This window comes from Ranitomeya imitator, chromosome 2, assembly GCF_032444005.1.
Source record: "Ranitomeya imitator isolate aRanImi1 chromosome 2, aRanImi1.pri, whole genome shotgun sequence".
Taxonomy (NCBI): Eukaryota; Metazoa; Chordata; class Amphibia; order Anura; family Dendrobatidae; genus Ranitomeya; species Ranitomeya imitator.
The window spans coordinates 22590148-22609384 of NC_091283.1; the positions used below are offsets into that span (position 1 = coordinate 22590148).

Here is a 19237-nt window from a genome sequence, read left to right on the forward strand (position 1 = left end):
CTGTAGCGCCCCTCCGCCCCCAGCCCTATGTCTGTAGCGCCCCTCTACCCCGAGCCTTATTTCTGTAGTGCCCCTAGCCCTATGTCTGTAGCGCCCCTCTGCCCCCAGCCCTGTTTGTAGCTCCCCTCCGCCCCCAGCCCTACGTCTGTAGCCCCCCTCTACCTCAGCCTTATTTCTGTAGTGCCCCTAGCCCTATGTAGCGCCCCTCCGCCCCCAGCCCTATGTCTGTAGCGCCCCTCTGCCCCCAGCCCTATGTCTGTATTGCCCCAGCCCTATGTCTGTAGCGCCCCTCCGCCCCAGCCCTATGTCTGTAGCGCCCCTCTACCCCCAGCCTTATTACTGTAGTGCCCCAGCCCTATGGCTGTAGCGCCCCTCCGCCCCCAGCCCTATGTCTGTAGTGCCCCTCTACCCCCAGCTTTATTTCTGTAGTGCCCCCAGCCCTATGTCTGTAGCGCCCCTCTACCCCAAGCTTTATTTCTGTAGTGCCCCCAGCCCTATGTCTGTAGCGCCCCTCTACCCCAAGCTTTATTTCTGTAGTGCCCCCAGCCCTATGTCTGTAGCGCCCCCAGCCCTATGGCTGTAGCGTCCCTCCGCCCCCAGCCCTATGGCTGTAGCGTCCCTCCGCCCCCAGCCCTAAGGCTGTAGCGTCCCTCCGCCCCAGCTTTATTTCTGTAGTGCCCCCAGCCCTATGTCTGTAGCGCCCCTCTACCCCAGCCCTATGTCTGTAGCGCCCCTCTACCCCAGCCCTATGTCTGTAGCACCCCTCCGCCCCAGCCCTGTCTAGCACCCCTCTACCCCAGCCCTATGTCTGTAGCGCCCCTCCGCCCCCAGCCCTATGTCTGTAGCACCCCCCCTACCCCGCCCACAGCCCTATGTCTGAAGCGCCCCTCCGCCCCCAGCCCTATGTCTGTAGCGCCCCTCTGCCCCCAGCCCTGTCTGTAGCGCCCCTCCGCCCCCAGCCCTATGTCTGAAGCGCCCCTCCGCCCCCAGCCCTGTCTGTATTGCCCCAGCCCTATGTCTGTAGCGCCCCTCCGCCCCCAGCCCTATGTCTGAAGCGCCCCTCCGCCCCCAGCCCTATGTCTGTATTGCCCCAGCCCTATGTCTGTAGCGCCCCTCCGCCCCAGCCCTATGTCTGTAGCGCCCCTCTACCCCCAGCCTTATTACTGTAGTGCCCCAGCCCTATGGCTGTAGCGCCCCTCCGCCCCCAGCCCTATGTCTGTAGTGCCCCTCTACCCCCAGCTTTATTTCTGTAGTGCCCCCAGCCCTATGTCTGTAGCGCCCCTCTACCCCAAGCTTTATTTCTGTAGTGCCCCCAGCCCTATGTCTGTAGCGCCCCTCTACCCCAAGCTTTATTTCTGTAGTGCCCCCAGCCCTATGTCTGTAGCGCCCCCAGCCCTATGGCTGTAGCGTCCCTCCGCCCCCAGCCCTATGGCTGTAGCGTCCCTCCGCCCCCAGCCCTATGGCTGTAGCGCCCCTCCGCCCCCAGCCCTAAGGCTGTAGCGTCCCTCCGCCCCCAGCTATATTTCTGTAGTGCCCCCAGCCCTATGTCTGTAGCGCCCCTCTACCCCAGCCCTATGTCTGTAGCGCCCCTCTACCCCAGCCCTATGTCTGTAGCACCCCTCCGCCCCAGCCCTGTCTAGCACCCCTCTACCCCAGCCCTATGTCTGTAGCACCCCGCCCACAGCCCTATGTCTGAAGCGCCCCTCCGCCCCCAGCCCTGTCTGTAGCGCCCCTCTACCCCCAGCCTTATTACTGTAGTGCCCCAGCCCTACAGTCATGGCCAAAAGTATTGACACCCCTGCAATTCTGTCAGATAATACTCAGTTTCTTCCTGAAAATGATTGCAATCACAAATTCTTTGTTATTATTATCTTCATTTAATTTGTCTTAAATGAAAAAAAACACAAAAAGAATTGTCCTGAAGCCAAATTGGATATCATTCCACACCAAACATAAAAAGGGGGTGGACAAAAGTATTGGCACTGTTTGAAAAATCATGTGATGCTTCTCTAATTAGTGTAATTAACAGCACCTGTAACTTACCTGTGGCACCTAACAGGTGTTGGCAATAACTAAATCACACTTGCAGCCGGTTGACATGGATTAAAGTTGACTCAACCTCTGTCCTGTGTCCTTGTGTGACCACATTGAGCATGGAGAAAAGAAAGAAGACCAAAGAACTGTCTGAGGACTTGAGAAACCAAATTGTGAGGAAGCATGAGCAATCTCAAGGCTGCAAGTCCATCTCCAAAGACCTGAATGTTCCTGTGTCTACCGTGCGCAGTGTCATCAAGAAGTGTAAAGCCCATGGCACTGTGGCTAACCTCCCTAGATGTGGACGGAAAAGAAAAATTGACAAGAGATTTCAACGCAAGATTGTGCGGATGTTGGATAAAGAACCTCGACTAACATCCAAACAAGTTCAAGCTGCCCTGCAGTCCGAGGGTACAACAGTGTCAACCGGTACTATCCGTCGGCGTCTGAATGAAAAGGGACTGTATGGTAGGAGACCCAGGAAGACCCCGCTTCTTACCCCGAGACATAAAAAAGCCTGGCTGGAGTTGGCCAAAACTTACCTGAAAAAGCCTAAAACGTTTTGGAAGAATGTTCTCTGGTCAGATGAGACAAAAGTAGAGCTTTTGGGGCAAAGGCAACAACATAGAGTTTACAGGAGAAAAAAGAGGCATTCAAAGAAAAGAACACTGTCCCTACAGTCAAACATGGCGGAGGTTCCCTGATGTTTTGGGGTTGCTTTGCTGCCTCTGGCACTGGACTGCTTGACCGTGTGCATGGCATTATGAAGTCTGAAGACTACCAACAAATTTTGCAGCATAATGTAGGGCCCAGTGTGAGAAAGCTGGGTCTCCCTCAAAGGTCATGGGTCTTCCAGCAGGACAATGACCCAAAACACACTTCAAAAAGCACTAGAAAATTATTTGAGAGAAAGCACTGGAGACTTCTAAGGTGGCCAGCATTGAGTCCAGACCTGAATCCCATAGATCACCTGTGTAGAGATCTAAAATGGCAGTTTGGAGAAGGCAGCCTTCAAATATCAGGGACCTGGAGCAGTTTGCCAAAGAAGAATGGCCTAAAATTCCAGCAGAGCATTGTAAGAAACTCATTGATGGTTACCGGAAGCGGTTGGTCGCAGTTATTTTGGCTAAAGGTTTTGCAACCAAGAATTAGGCTAAGGGTGCCAATACTTTTGTCTGGCCCATTTTTGGAGTTTTGTGTGAAATGATCAATGTTTTGCTTTTTGCTTCATTCTCTTTTGTGTTTTTTCATTTAAGACAAATTAAATGAAGATAATAATACCAAAGAATTTGTGATTGCAATCATTTTCAGGAAGAAACTGAGTACTATCTGACAGAATTGCAGGGGTGTCAATACTTTTGGCCATGACTGTATGTCTGTAGCACCCTTCTGCCACCAGCCCTGTCTGTAGCGCCCCCTCTACCCCCAGCTTTATTTCTGTAGTGCCCCCAGCCCTATGTCTGTAGCGTCCCTCCGCCCCCAGCCCTATGGCTGTAGCGTCCCTCCGCCCCCAGCTTTATTTCTGTAGTGCCCCCAGCCCTATGTCTGTAGCGCCCCTCCACCCCCAGCCCTATGTCTGTAGCGCCCCTCCGCCCCCAGCCCTATGTCTGTAGCGCCCCTCCGCCCCAGCCCTATGTCTGTAGCGCCCCAGCCCTATGTCTGTAGCACCCCTCTGCCCCAGCCCTATGTCTGTAGCGCCCCAGCCCTATGTCTGTAGCACCCCTCTGCCCCAGCCCTATGTCTGTAGCGCCCCTCCGCCCCAGCCCTATGTCTGTAGCACCCCTCCGCCCCAGCCCTATGTCTGTAGCACCCCTCTGCCCCAGCCCTATGTCTGTAGCACCCCTCTGCCCCAGCCCTATGTCTGTAGCGCCCCTCCGCCCCAGCCCTATGTCTGTAGCGCCCCTCCGCCCCAGCCCTATGTCTGTAGCGCCCCTCTGCCCCAGCCCTATGTCTGTAGCGCCTCTCCGCCCCAGCCCTATGTCTGTAGCACCCCTCTACCCCCAGCTTTATTTCTTTAGTGCCCCCAGCCCTATGTCTGTAGTGCCCCTCCGCCCCCAGCCCTATGTCTGTAGCGCCCCACAGCCCTATGTCTGTAGCGCCCCTCTACCCCAGCCCTATGTCTATAGCGCCCCTCTACCCCCAGCTTTATTTCTGTAGTGCCCCCAGCCCTATGGCTGTAGTGCCCCTGAGTCTCACAATCAGTCCGGCTGTGATCCTGGTAGAGCTGGTGCCCACCGATGTGGCGCCATTACTCTAGGCTTTCCTTATCCCGGACCTCCTGGCTGCACTATATGCTTTTCCAAGTCTTGCAGCCACTGTCTGCTGCATGTGACCGCGGCAGCGAAGAGACGGCAGAATCTGCAGAATCTCTCCCCCACTTCATCCAGCTTACTGTTCTCCATATGTGTCAGTGTCCACTGCCGCTCCAGCATTCTGTGAATGAAGCAGGTGGATCAGGATGAGCAGATCTTCATGTTCTTCCCAAATGGCGCAGAGCAAGAAATTGTGGAACGGCGCAGTAATCCTATAAGATTCCATCATCTATAATAACCCAGTGATCATCTACATGTGATTGGTGTCGCGCCTTCACCTCTGCCCCTCCGGTCGCCGCCACGGGTCCCTGTCATATGTGATGGCGACTGGAGAACCACAGGCGAAGGGTCATCCGGAATTACCCCGGCTCAGCCCAGGCGCCAGATCCCACAGCTTCTCCTCCAGGGAAGAAAAAATGATTAGTGATGGCCGAGCGTAAAAATCCCAAATAATGGAGAGATTAGGAATATCACCAGAGACACTGACTGCTGACCCACTGTATCCAATCAATGTTATGCTGTCTGCTGACCTACTGTATCTAATCCTGTTATCCTGTATCTAATCTCGTGTTATACTGTCTGATGACCTACTGTATCTAATCGTGCAATACTCTGACCTACTGTATCCAATCTTGTGTGATACTGTCTGCTGACCTACTGTATCTAATCTCGTGTGATACTGTATGCTGACCTACTGTATCTAATCGTGCGATACTCTGACCTACTGTATCCAATCTTGTGTGATACTGTCTGCTGACCCACTGTATCCAATCAATGTTATGCTGTCTGCTGACCTACTGTATCTAATCCTGTTATCCTGTATCTAATCTCGTGTGATACTGTCTGCTGACCTACTGTATCTAAATCTAATCCTGTATCTAATCTTGTGTGATACTGTCTGCTGACCTACTGTGTCTAATCTTGTGTGATACTGTATGCTGACCTACTGTATCTAATCTTGTGTAATACGGTCTGCTGACCTACTGTATCTAATCCTGTTATCCTGTATCTAATCTCGTGTGATACTGTCTGCTGACCTACTGTATCTAATCGAGCAATACTCTGACCTACTGTATCCAATCAATGTTATGCTGTCTGCTGACCTACTGTATCTAAATCTAAATCTGTATCTAATCTTGTGTGTGATACTGTATGCTGACCTACTGTATCTAATCGTGCTATACTGTCAGACCTACTGTATCTAATCTTGTGTGATACTGTATCCTGACCTGCTGTATCTCATCTTGTGTAATACTGTATCCTGACCTGCTGTATCTAATCTTGTGTAATACTGTCTGCTGACCTACTGTATCTAATCTTGTGTGATAGTCTGCTGACTTACTGTATCTAATCTTGTGTGATACTGTATCCTGACCTACTGTATCTAATCGTGCTATACTGTCTGACCTACTGTATCTAATCTTGTGTGATACGGTCTGCTGACCTACTGTATCCAATCTTGTGTGATACTGTATCCTGACCTGCTGTATCTAATCTTGTGTGATACTGTATCCTGACCTGCTGTATCTAATCTTGTGTGATACTGTATCCTGACCTGCTGTATCTAATCGTGCTATACTGTCTGACCTACTGTATCTAATCTTGTGTGATACGGTCTGCTGACAAACTGTATCTAATCTTGTGTGATACTGTATCCTGACCTGCTGTATCTAATCTTGTGTGATACTGTATCCTGACCTACTGTATCTAATCTTGTGTAATACTGTATCCTGACCTGCTGTATCTAATCTTGTGTAATACTGTATCCTGACCTGCTGTATCTAATGTTGTGTGATACTGTATCCTGACCTGCTGTATCTAATCGTGCTATACTGTCTGACCTACTGTATCTAATCTTGTGTGATACTGTATCCTGACCTGCTGTATCTAATCTTGTGTGATACTGTATCCTGACCTGCTGTATCTAATCTTGTGTGATACTGTATCCTGACCTACTGTATCTAATCTTGTGTAATACTGTATCCTGACCTGCTGTATCTAATGTTGTGTGATACTGTATCCTGACCTGCTGTATCTAATCTTGTGATACTGCCTGCCGCGTCCCTTCCTGATGGGCGATTCTCCATTTTTGTGTTTTCAGGCCTTTTTTCCTCATCTCTTTCCTCTTTTTCAGGCCTTTTTCCCTCCTCTTCCGCTCATCTTTTTTGCACTTTCCGTCCCGCCGCCGTTCTGTTTCTTGTGGACGAGTTGTCGTTTTCATTGACACGTCTCATTTTCTCTGGCGCGATAGTTAAATAATGTTTTGTCATTCTTTTTCGGGAACCCGTATGATTTGTTCCCCGTGGATGGAGCCGTGCGGACGGTGGATGGACGTTGGCGCGCACGCTCTTCTCCAAATGGTCCTTGTAGATGCTGCTGCTAGTGACTGACAGCAGCATTCGGATGTCGCGCCTGTCCTTGCTGTCAGTGGCATTTGCCAGGTATGGGGCGGGCACAGCTCCGTACGAACGCTCAGGGCATGGGAGCTACTATTGTAATGTCCTCTATCAGGAAAAGGTGAAACCTCCTGACCACCAATGTAAAATCTGCAGCCTTGTGCCACTTATGTGGTGGCTGAGATACTCTCGGGCCCCCAGTCACCAGGACCCCGATGTGCCTGCTTCCTTGGCGCCGCCTTGAGTTTCTCTTGTGAATATTCTGTTCTTCTGCTCATTGCTTCGGTCGGTGCAATGCGCCACGGGGACCACCACGGTCATCCGGCTGTATCCTCAAGGCTTGGCTCCCCCAGAATATTCCCGGCGTATGTTGGGCCGTGGCCTGTACGCGTGGTACGTAGACCTCATGTACCCGAGGGGCAGTGCAGCCTTACATGGCGGTCATTCGAGGAGCCATTTCTGCAGAGCAGCTCTCCATTATAGGCCACTTTTCGTGACCACCACGAGGAGGGTCAGGACGGCGACCTGCTGCCGGTTCTGCGCCCCGGGCTGCTGGTGACATTTGATCCTGGACGGGGAGGATGGCTGTCATTATGTGCAGGATTACGTCGTCTCGGCTCCACGTTCACAGGTTAATTTCTTCTGCTTTTATCCCTAATCGCCTGCTCCAAAAACACAACATCTCGCCCACAGTGATGAGAGTACCACCCACTTCTGGCATCCACCGCCACCCAGCAAGACACGTGACCGGCAGTGCAAATCATCCCGGAGCCAAGACACCTCAGTCAATATTTGTCAGAAACTTCTCCGCAGCTTCGTTTGACGCAACTGAGGTGAAAGCCCAGAGAAGAATGAGCTCATGGAAAAGCTGAGCGAGCGGCTCCTGCTGCGACACATGTCCGCACCATGAAGGACCGGCTGGAGGAGCTCAAGAACAGAACCAACCCGGACGACCTGCTGGACTACGATGACCAACTGGCCTTCGATAACCCTGTCTTCCAAGATGCTGAGACCAGCGGGATGGACGTCTTCTTCCAGGAGATCTCCAGCTTGTGTGAAGCCCTGAAGAAGCTCAAAGCCTTGGCGGAGACCATCGAGAGCAAGCAAGAAGAGGTTCTGTGCAGCACGACCGAAGCCAAGATCTGCGAGGGTAAGAAGGAATTAAGCACCATGAAGAACCTGCTTACCTCCGATGCCAAGACCCTGCAGTCCCAGCTCAGCCTCATGAAGACCAGCCTGGCCCAACATGATAAGAGCTGGATGGCGGAGCACCGGATCCGGCAAAGTCAATTCACCGTTCTATCCAACCGATTCCGGGAGGTCATGTCCCAGCATTACATCAACGAGACCCGCTACGTGGTGAAACTGAAGGAGCAGATCATGCGGCAGGCGGACCTGGCCGGCCTGGACCTCCAGGAGGAGGAGATCAACGAGCTGATTGGGAGTCCGATGGCTCCGCAGATCGTCGGCAATGACCTGGAGATTCTTAAGGTGAAGCAGCACTTGGCCATGGCCCAGGAGAGGCACAAGCAGCTGCTGGACCTGGAGGTCCAGATAACGGAGCTGCACTCCCTCTTCATCCAGCTGGACCTGCTGGTGTCGGAGCAGGAGGGCGTCATTAATAACATTGAGTATAACGTCCTGAACACCATGGATTACATCTCACAGTCCAACGAGCAAGTGAAGAAGGCGCTAAAGTACCAGAGGCAGTCCCGGATCTCGGCGGTCATATCTGCGGTGCTCGGACTCTGCGCGTGCTGCACCTGCCTCTCCTGTATGTCCGGAGCCGTGCGGTAATGTCCTGGGGATGGCGCCATTCTCGTTTGGGAGGATAATACGTTTTACTTAAAGGGACAGTATGGAGTATATAATAGTGCGGCTGATACCGGTCACACGGAATAGCCTCTCGGCACCGGAGACTTGTGATCACGGGGGGCAGAGAGGTCTCCACACTTCATGTCACTTATCCTATTCATGAACATTACAATCGCCTCTCCACAGTAATGGCTGATAACAGGGAGTAATAGATTGTAGTTACCTGTCCTACAGTCGCCTCCCAAAGTAATGGCTGATGACAGGGAGCAATAGATTGCATTGACTTGTACTGCCCAGACTGCCAGGTGTCAGGAGTGGATGGATGATTAGTAGTCCTGTGTTCTTGCTGCTAGGATGATGTTTATGTCCTGACTTTATTCTATGATATTAAATTGTGATATATTCTGATAATCCGTGGCGTTATTTCTCCATCATGTGTGCAGCGGGTGAGGGGCGCACATTGTGGGGGCTGCATACAGAGCACTAGTGTACACAGGTTACGTGGTGGGCAATGGAACCATCCTCAAACCTCTTACTGCTGATCTGCTGGGGAGGAAAGCAGAGGGCATGTGGCCCCTGGGTCTGGGCTGTGGCCCCTGGGTCTGGGCTGTGGCCCCTGGGTCTGGGCTGTGGCCCCTGGGTCTGCGCTGTGGCCCCTGGCTCCTACCTTCCATCAGTGCTCTGTGCCGTAATCGCTCCCTGCTTTCCCCCCTGCACAGATTGTGACCCACAATCCACACACAGATTGGGGGTCTCCGTGCCTTATGTTCTCCCTTTGCAATGATGAATGCCCGCGTCATAGTGAGGAGAATCGCTGTCTGCCTGTGTCTCCCATTGATTATCGTGGCTGATGATGGTGGTGGATTGTTGCCATAACAGCACTGTTGTGTTGGTAGTGGCTCTGGTGGTGGTGATGGAGTAGTAGTAGCCATGGAGGTAGTGGTGGGTTGGTAATATCTGTGGCAATGGAGGGGTAGTAGTGACTAACAGTTGAAATGGCTCGGTGGTGTTATTGGCTTTGGTGCTGGGACAGTAGTGGCTGTGAGGGTGGTAGTAGCTCAGGCAGAGGGGGTGGTAGTTGGGGGGTGGCTGTGTCACTGTTGGTGACAGTGACGATTGAGGGGATGGCTGTGGCAGTGGTGGTAGCAGTGGTGAGGGTGGTAGTGGCGATGGTGGTAGCAGCAGTGGTGGGGGTGATAGTGTAAGTGATTGTGGAAGTATCAGCAGTGGGGGACTGTGGCAGTGGAGGTAGTTGCAGAGGTGGTGGCAGTAGTGGGGGTAGTTGTGGCTGTGACAGTGGTAGCAGTGGTGGTAATAGCAGTGGCGGGGTGTGGCAGTGATAGCAGTTGGGGATCACAGTGGTGGGGTGCTGATAGCAGTAGTGAGGATGGTGGTGGTGGTAGAAGCAGTGGTGGAGGTGGTGGTAGCAGTGGTGGGTGTAGTGGTAGTAGCAGTAGTGGGGGTGTTGGTAGTAGTGGTAGATAGTAGCCGGGGTGGTGGTGTAGCAGTGGTGGTAGTAGCAGTGTAGGGAGGTAGTAGCAGTGGCTGGGTGGTAGTAGCAGTGGTGAGGGTGTTGGTGGTGGTAGTAGTAGCAGCAGTGTTGAGGGTGGTGTAGCAGTGGTGGTAGTAGCAGTGGTGAGGGTTGTGGCAATGGTGGTAGTAGCACTGGTGAGTGTGGTGATGGTAGTAGTGGTGCTAGTAAGTGGTGAGGGTTGTGGCAATTGGTGGCAGAAGCAGTGGTGGTAGCACTGGTGGGGTAGCAGTGGTAGGTGTGGTAATAGCAGTGGTGGGGTGGTGGTAGTAATGATAGTGGTGGGTAGTAGCGGGGGTGGTGGTAGCAGTGGTAGGGGGCGGTTGTAGTGGTAGTAGTAGCAGTGGCAGGGGTGGGGTGGTGGCAGCATTGGTGATAGTAGCAGTGGTGGGGGTGTGGTAGTGGTAGTAGTAGCAGTCGCGTGGTGGTGGCAATAGCAGTGGCGGTAATAGTAGTGGCAGTGGTGGTAGTAGCAGTGGCGAGGTGTGGCAGTGGTGGTAGTAGCAGTTGCGGGGGATGGCAGTGGTGGTAGTAGCATTAGTGGGGGTGTTGGTAGTAGCAGAGGTGGGTGTGGTTGTAATAGTAGTGGCGAGGTAGTGGTAGTAGTACCAGTGGCGAGGGTGGTGGTAGTGGTAGTAGTAGCAGTTGCAGGGTGGTAGTAGCAATGGTGTTAGTGGTGGTAGTAGCAGTGGCGGGTAGTGGCAGTAGTGATAGTAGCAGTGGCGGTTAGTGGTAGTAGCAGTGGTGAGGGTGTTGGTGGTGGTAGTACCCTTTGTGGTAGTAGTAGCAGTGTTGAGGGTGGTGGTGGTAGCATTGCTGAGGGTTGTGGCAATGGTGGTAGTAGCACTGTTGGGTGTGGTGATAGTAGCAGTGGTAGTGGTGCTAGTAACAGTGGTGAGGGTTGTGGCAATGGCGGCAGTAGCAGTGGTGGTAGGAGCACTGGTAGGGGTAGCAGTGGTAGGTGTGGTGGTAATAGCAATGGTGGGGGTGCTGATCGTAGCAGTGGTGGGATTGATGGTGGTAGTAGTAGTGGTGGTACTAGGAGTAGTGGGTGTGATGGTAGTAATGGTGGTGGTAGTTGCAGTGGCGGGGGTGGTGGTAGTAGCAGTGGTGGTGGCATTCGTGATAGTAGCGGTGGTAGTAGCACTGGTGGGTTTGGTGATAGGAGTGATGGTAGCAGTGGTGAGAGTTGTGGCAATGGTGGTAGCAGTGGTGGGGGTGCTGATAGTAGCAGTGGTGGGGATGATGGTGGTAGCAGTGGCGGGGGGTGGTAGTGGTGGGTAGTAGCAGGAGTGGTGGTAGAGGCAGTGACAGGGTGGTAGTGGGGTAGCGGTAGTGGCAGTGGTGGCAATAGCAGTGACGGTAATAGTAGTGGCGGGGTGTGGCAGTGGTGGTAGTAGCATCTTTACATTTTATTGATTGTCTCCAATTTTGGGTTGTGATAATATCTGCACCGTTTTTACATGGACAGAGAAGCCAGGAGCAGAGCGTGGTATATTCCGGACGAGGTGTATACGGTACATGTGCTGTATATACTGTGCAGGTGTAGGTGCTGGATATACCAGCCGTGCCGTCACTGCTGTACACACTGTGCTATATTGTATACATTACACACCCTATGGAACGTATGTGCGGTATACGCTGTATGAGGTGCTGTATATACAACGTATGATGGGTATTATACACCGGAGGGGTCTGGTTGCGATGATCTCACTATGGACTTTGCTGTAGATATTTAGAGAGGTAATAAATCAACATAACAGATGGGTCCTGGCAGGTGCCGGATTATCAGGTTTATGGATCAGGGTAGATGCCAGATTATCATATTTATGGGTCTGGCAGGGTAGGTGCTGGATTAGATTTATGGGTCCTGGCACGTGCTGGATTATCAAGTTTATTTCTCCTGGCAGGTGCCAGATTATCAGGTTTGTGGCTCTTGGCAGGTGCTGGAATATCAGGATTGCGTGTCCTGGCACATGCCGGATTATCAGGTTTATGGATCCTGGCAGGTCCCGGATTATCAGATTTATAGGTGCTGGAAGGTGCTGGCTTATCGGGATTGAGGGTCCTGGCAGGTGTTGGATTATCAAATTTATTTATCCTGGCAGGTGCCAGATAATGAGGTTTGTGGCTCCTGGCAGGTGCCGGATTATTAGGATTGTGGGTCCGGTCAGGTGCCGGATTATCAGATTTGTGGCTCCTGTCAGGTGTCGGATTATCAGGTAGTCTGGATTATTGGATGGCCATTGTTACTCTGTAGAAATCTATTGTTTCATCGCTAGCAAATAAAATGATTTCAGGTGATCAAATAACGACCGGGAGAACCGGCCGTCTCCAAGCAACAGTGCAAATATTTATCTGAGGAGTTGCTTTATGGGATAATGGCGATGAAGGAGAATTATATGTGACATAGGTGATAAGCCTCCACTGCTGAGCATCACACAGGGGCCCTGAGACCGGCCCCGGGGCCAGAGTATCCGCAGCTCTGGCTCCATACATCATACAGTTATATGAAAAAGTTTGGGCACCCCTATTAATCTTAATGTTTTATAAAAATTGTTTTTTTTTTAACAGCTATTTCAGTTTCATATATCTAATAACTGTTGGACACAGTAATGTTTCTGCCTTGAAATGAGGTTTATTGTACTAACAGAAAATGTGCAATCTGCATTCAAACAAAATTTGACAGGTGCATAAGTATGGGCACCCCACCAGAAAAGTGACATTAATATTTAGTAGATCCTCCTTTTGCAAAAATAACAGCCTCTAGTCGCTTCCTGTAGCTTTTAATGAGTTCATGGATCCTGGATGAAGGTATTTTTGACCATTCCTCTTTACAAAACAATTCCAGTTCAGTTAAGTTTGATGGTCGCCGAGCATGGACAGCCCTCTTCAAATGATCCCACAGATGTTCAATGATATTCAGGTCTGGGGACTGGGATGGCCATTCCAGAACAGTGTAATTGTTCCTCTGCATGAATGCCTGAGTGGATTTGGAGCGGTGTTTTGGATCATTGTCTTGCTGAAAGATCCATCCCCTGCGTAACTTCAACTTTGTCACTGATTCATGAACATTATTGTCAAGAATCTGCTGATACTGAGAGGAATCCATGCGTCCCTCAACTTTAACAAGATTCCCAGTGCCAGCATTGGCCACACAGCCCCAAAGGATGATGGAACCTCCACCAAATTTTACTGTGGGTAGCAAGTGTTTTTCTTGGAATGCTGTGTTTTTTGGCCGCCATGCATAACGCCTTTTTGTATGACCAAACAACTCAATCTTGGTTTCATCAGTCCACAGGACCTTCTTCCAAAAAGAGATTGGCTTCTCCAAATGTGCTTTTGCATACCTCAGCCGACTGTTTGTGGCGTGCTTGCAGAAACGGCTTCTTTCGCATCACTCTCCCATACAGCTTCTCCTTGTGCAAAGTGCGTTGTATAGTTGACCGATGCACAGGGACACCATCTGCAGCAAGTTGATGCTGCCGCTCTCCGGAGGTGGTCTGAGGATTGTCCTTGACTGATCTCACCTTTCTTCTTCTCTGCCTTTCTGATGTTTTTCTTGGCCTGCCACTTCTGGCCTTAACAAGAACTGTACCTGTGTTCTTCCATTTCCCTACTATGTTCCTCACAGTGGAAATTGACAGGTTAAATCTCTGAGACAGCTTTTTGTATCCTTCCCCTGAACAACTATGTTGAATAATCTTTGTTTTCAGATCATTAGACAGTTGTTTTGAGGAGCCCATGATGCCACTCTTCAGAGGAGATTCAAACAGGAGAACAACTTGCAAGTGGCCACTTTAAGTAGCTTTTCTCATGATTGCATACACCTGGCTATGAAGTTCAAAGCTCAATGAGGTTAGAAAACCGAAAAAAGTGCTTTAGTAAGTCAGTAAAAGTAGGTAGGAGTATTTAAAACAAGAAAATGATAAGGGTGCCCATACTTATGCACCTGTCAAATTTTGTTTGAATCCAGATTGCACATTTTCTGTTAGTACAATAAACCTCATTTCAAGGCAGAAACATTACTGTGTCCAACAGTTATTAGATATATGAAACTGAAATAGCTGTTGCAAAAAAAAACAATGTTTATAAAACATTAAGCTTAAGATTAATAGGGGTGCCCAAACTTTTTCATATAACTGTATGTGATATTGGAAGAATGTGACTTATTCTCGTCTCCGGCAGAAATACCCGGTGTAACGAGCTGATATATATGTTGCAATATGTTTCAAATGTTTTTATTAAAATGTTAACATTTTCAATGGGGGAAATACAAATAAACAAGGAAAATAAGGGAAAAAATTAGGAAATTAAAAGAAAGAACAAAACACTAGAAAACTCTACCGATACAGAAAGCATCAAGATTTGGCATTTAATACAGATTAAAGCAGAACCGATAATATGTTGCAATATTGTAACAATCTGGCCACCAAGATGGCGGAACCGTGAGATCCCTGTAGATCTCGTCAGTGGTCTCTGGGGTCTCCCCAGCGTTATGGGAAATCCACGTCTGCATATCCATCAGTTTTCACCCCTTATTCTCCCACGGGTCCGTATGATGTACGACCACAGCGTTGGGCGGCCACGGCTGCATTTGACCAGTACAAAACTGTACAAAAGTTTTAGGCAGGTGTGGAAACAATGCTGCAAAGTAAAAATGCTTTAAAAAAAAACATTTTTTTAATATATACAGCAGTCAGGGTAATGTCCCAAATTCAACTGTGTCCACTCCTCAGGTGTCTAAAAAAAAAAAAAAAAAAAAAACTTTTTTTTTTTTTTTGCTTTGTGTCACCATTTTCTGAGCCCCGTAACGTTTTTATTTTTCCATCGATAGAGCTGTTTTTAGATACTATGTGGGCTTTTTAGGTCGCTGTGACAACTGAAAAACCACAATTCTGCCATTTTTATTTTATCTTTACAGCGGTTACCATATGGGTTAATTCAGTTTATATTCTGATAGACTGGGCTTTTACAGACCCAGCGATACCAAATATGTCTTTATTTTATTTTTCTTTATTTTTAACAGAGTAAGTTAGGAGTGAACAAAAGTTTTTATATTGTCTGTTCCTCGTGTGCCTTGTTATAGGTAAATGTGGCCCTAGTGACATAATGTCTACAGCACATGTGGCCACTGCAGACAATCATTGAGTTTTAGCACAGCTGTTGAGCTCAGGGATTGGCTGCAGCGGTAACATGTACTACAGACTTGATGTCACCACTGCAGCCTGTAGACAAAGACTGGAGCAGCAGCAGGGAGCCGGCACTGGAGCGGAGGACGGTAGGTACGTAGGTGGCATGCAGAAGGTTGAAAGGAGAACTCGCTTTTAAAGGAAACCTGTCACCCCCAAAATGGAAGGTGAGCTAAGCCCACCGCCATCAGGGGCTTATCTCCAGAATTCTGTAATGCTATAGATAAGCCTCCGATGTATCCTGAAAGATGAGAAAAAGAGGTTAGATTATACTCACCCAGGGGCGGTCCCGCTGCGGTCCGATGGGTGTTGCGGTCCGGTCCGGAGCTTCCCATCTTCTTACGATGACGTCCTCTTCTTGTCTTCACGCTGCGGCTCCAACACAGGCATACTTTATCTCCCTGTTGAGGGCAGAGCAAAGTACTGCAGTGCGCAGGCGCTGGGAAATGTCAGAGAGGCTCAGCGCCTGCGCACTGCAGTACTTTGCTCTGCCCTCAACAGGGAGATAAAGTACGCCTGTGCCGGAGCGTGAAGACAAGAAGAGGACGTCATCATAAGAAGATGGGCGGCCCCGCACCGGACCGCCCCTGGGTGAGTATAATCTAACCTCTTTTCCTCGTCTTTCAGGTTACATCGGGGGCTTATCTACAGCATTACAGAATACATTACAGAATGCTGTAGATAAGCCCCTGGTGCTGGTGGGCTTAGATCACCTTCCATTTTGGGGGTGACCGATTCCCTTTAAGAGTTAACTACGCAGACAGCTCCTTTTAAGAGTCTTCTCTCTAAACTTTTCCACAGCTCATTGTGATATTCAAAGCTGTGCCATGCAATGCACTGAGGGTAGGGAGGAGCGCTGAGGAGACGACCTGGGGCAGAGAGGAAGCCAAGGAGATGGCCCAAGGGCAGGTGAGAATGCAGTGGGGTGGGACAGCCAAGACAGCCTGAGGCCAGAGAGTAAGTAAGAGCCATAGTGCAGAAGGGGTGACCTGAGAGCAGAGGAAGCGGCTCAAGGGCCGACAGGACAGCAGTTGATATGGCCCAAGGGCAGAGAGGAGTGGCCAGAATGGCAGCAGCTCCGCCAGTGCTCGGCTCCAGGATGACCACAGACAGCCTCATGTTACCTGTGAGGACTGTGACAGGTAGAAGACGTCTGTGTGACGCTGATCTTAGTAAGAAGTCCCAGCAGGGTTCCACTGTTAATGAAGAGACATGTACTGATACAATCTGCCACAGAACACATCAAATGGCCTAAAGAGAAATGGAGAAACATTTTGTGACTGATGAAAGTAAAATTGTTCTTTTTGGGTCCAATGGTTGCAGACAGTTCGTTCATCAGACGACCCCGAAACTCTGCATTCAGCCACAATACACCCTGCACACAGTGAAGCATGGTGGTGAAGCATCATGATGTGGGCAGGTTTCTCTTACTATGGTGCCGGACCTATTTACCACATACCAGGGATCATGGACCAGTCTGCAGATATTATAATACCTGAAGAGGTCATGTTGTCTTACACTGGAGAGGATATGCCCTTGTGATGGGGATTTCACCAAGACAACGACCCTAAATACAGCAGTAAACGAGCAAAATTTTGGTTCCAGTCCAGCAAAATTGCTGTTATGTAGCTGCCGGCCCAATCTCCGGACCTTAATCCAATAGACACTTATGGGGGGGGGGACATCAAAAATGCAGTTTCTGAGGCAAAGCCAACAAATGCCAGAAGATTATGGGATGTCATCCGAGCATCCTGGGCTGGAATAACAGGTGAGCGGGGCAGAAGATGGTGACTCTGTGCAACATAGATGTGAAGCCGTTCTAAAAAAAAACTGTGGGGAACAACTAAATATTAGGTCAGAGATTCACAGGAAGGATAAATCCACAAAAGTGTGTAAAGACAAAAGCAGACGCTGCTGTTTATTAGAACGGCCCAATGTCCATTATCTGTTATTTTCTGTAAAGTAGTTAATCGTTATCTACGTTTCTCTTCATGTTCCCAATGCTGGAGATAAAACTAGGAGAAAGATTGTGTCATCCACTCATGTTTTTCATCCCACTGCTATTATTTTGAACACTATGTGCATGGGTGTGATGAGAGATGCGGTCTAACATTTTATCCCCACAATCCATTTGTCATCTTTGATGGTTGGGACATACGCCTAACACTGGGGCTCCGGGCTCGGCAGCACGTTTGGGGCCATTATCTATCAAGAGTTAAATGTTCTGCCCAGAAATGATGGAGCAGGAGCCTATAATTGAGCATGGAGCGGTCACTGCCCTGGGGGCTTTCAGCTCATTGGTGAAGTAGCCAAAACTAATGGAAAATGATCTGGTAAATGGTCGGCGTCATGCAGGACTGCGATAGAGGGGCACGCTCTTGGAGAGTTTAGGTCCTCTGCCTTGTAGCGTAACTTTACCTCCAAAAAGTTGTACCCTCCAAACAACATGGATACAGTGTAGCAGCCTCAGATTTTGACATCACAATCTTCCCAAATCCTAAACATCCCAAAACTAGAAAGTAATCTCATATAACTAGTTGTACTGCATTCTGCCAGCAGGGGGCGAGATCCCCCGGACTGCACAGTACAGGAGAGGCAATGCTGCCCCTGCAGGATGTGGAGGGAAGTGCTGTTTATGTGGACACAGAATGGCACTGTATGCAGGGTAGTATGGGCACTGTATGGCTTTACTAGGGCACATTGTGCAGTACAGTATGGCACCTTTTAAGGCAATGAGGCCACTACTTATCCTGTCAATCCTTGAAATAATTTCTGCTCCAGTTGTTTCCACCTTGGGAGTTGTAGTCCAGCAGAAGCCGCACACCATAATCAGGTCGCACAGGATTGTGGGTTTTAGCACGTGAACTCGTTTGCCTTTATTGTTGACGAATCCTTAATGACAGATATAATACAGTAATGTATGTCAGAACCGCGGCCATTGTACAGGAGGACGTGTGTTATCATCCCGCATCGCCAATTATCTTCAATTATCATTAGCAGCGTTGGAGGTAAAGAGACGACGCTAAAAGGATCTTTTGTGCCATTTTTATAAAGAATAAACTAAATTATTGATAAAAGACATACAAATGACTGGAGACAATGGACGAGATACACAAGAGGACGCGATACATTGTTACCTGGCCGGAATGTCGGCCACAAGAGAAGATAGTATTCTGCTACAGATGGATCTGGATAAGTTGGAAACTTGGGCTGAAAGGTGGCAGATGAGGTTTAACAATGATAAATGTAAGGTTATACACATGGGAAGAGGGAATCAATATCACCATTACACACTGAACGGGAAACCACTGGGTAAATCTGACAGGGAGAAGGACTTGGGGATCCTAGTTAATGATAAACTTACCTGGAGCAGCCAGTGCCAGGCAGCAGCTGCCAAGGCAAACAGGATCATGGGGTGCATTAAAAGAGGTCTGGATACACATGATGAGAGCATTATACTGCCTCTGTACAAATCCCTAGTTAGACCGCACATGGAGTACTGTGTCCAGTTTTGGGCACCGGTGCTCAGGAAGGATATAATGGAACTAGAGAGAGTACAAAGGAGGGCAACAAAATTAATAAAGGGGATGGGAGAACTACAATACCCAGATAGATTAGCGAAATTAGGATTATTTAGTCTAGAAAAAAGACGACTGAGGGGCGATCTAATAACCATGTATAAGTATATAAGGGGACAATACAAATATCTCGCTGAGGATCTGTTTATACCAAGGAAGGTGACGGGCACAAGGGGGCATTCTTTGCGTCTGGAGGAGAGAAGGTTTTTCCACCAACATAGAAGAGGATTCTTTACTGTTAGGGCAGTGAGAATCTGGAATTGCTTGCCTGAGGAGGTGGTGATGGCGAACTCAGTCGAGGGGTTCAAGAGAGGCCTGGATGTCTTCCTGGAGCAGAACAATATTATATCATACAATTATTAGGTTCTGTAGAAGGACG

The 19237-nt window shown here is 49.4% G+C and overlaps 1 protein-coding gene across 1 annotated transcript; it reads left to right on the forward strand.

Moving 5' to 3' along the window:
• The first annotated feature begins 7512 nt into the window (after window positions 1–7512).
• Window positions 7513–9060, forward strand: LOC138667111 (syntaxin-3-like). The gene has a single exon (XM_069755419.1). It carries the CDS (start codon window positions 7649–7651, stop codon window positions 8537–8539), a length of 891 nt encoding a protein of 296 aa, XP_069611520.1. The 5' UTR covers window positions 7513–7648; the 3' UTR covers window positions 8540–9060.
• Window positions 9061–19237: the final 10177 nt, after the last annotated feature.

Coding starts and splice junctions, on each gene's coding strand:
- LOC138667111 (XM_069755419.1), top strand. CDS start 7,649: ATGAAGGACCGGCTGGAGGAGCTCAAGAACAGAACCAACCCGGACGAC.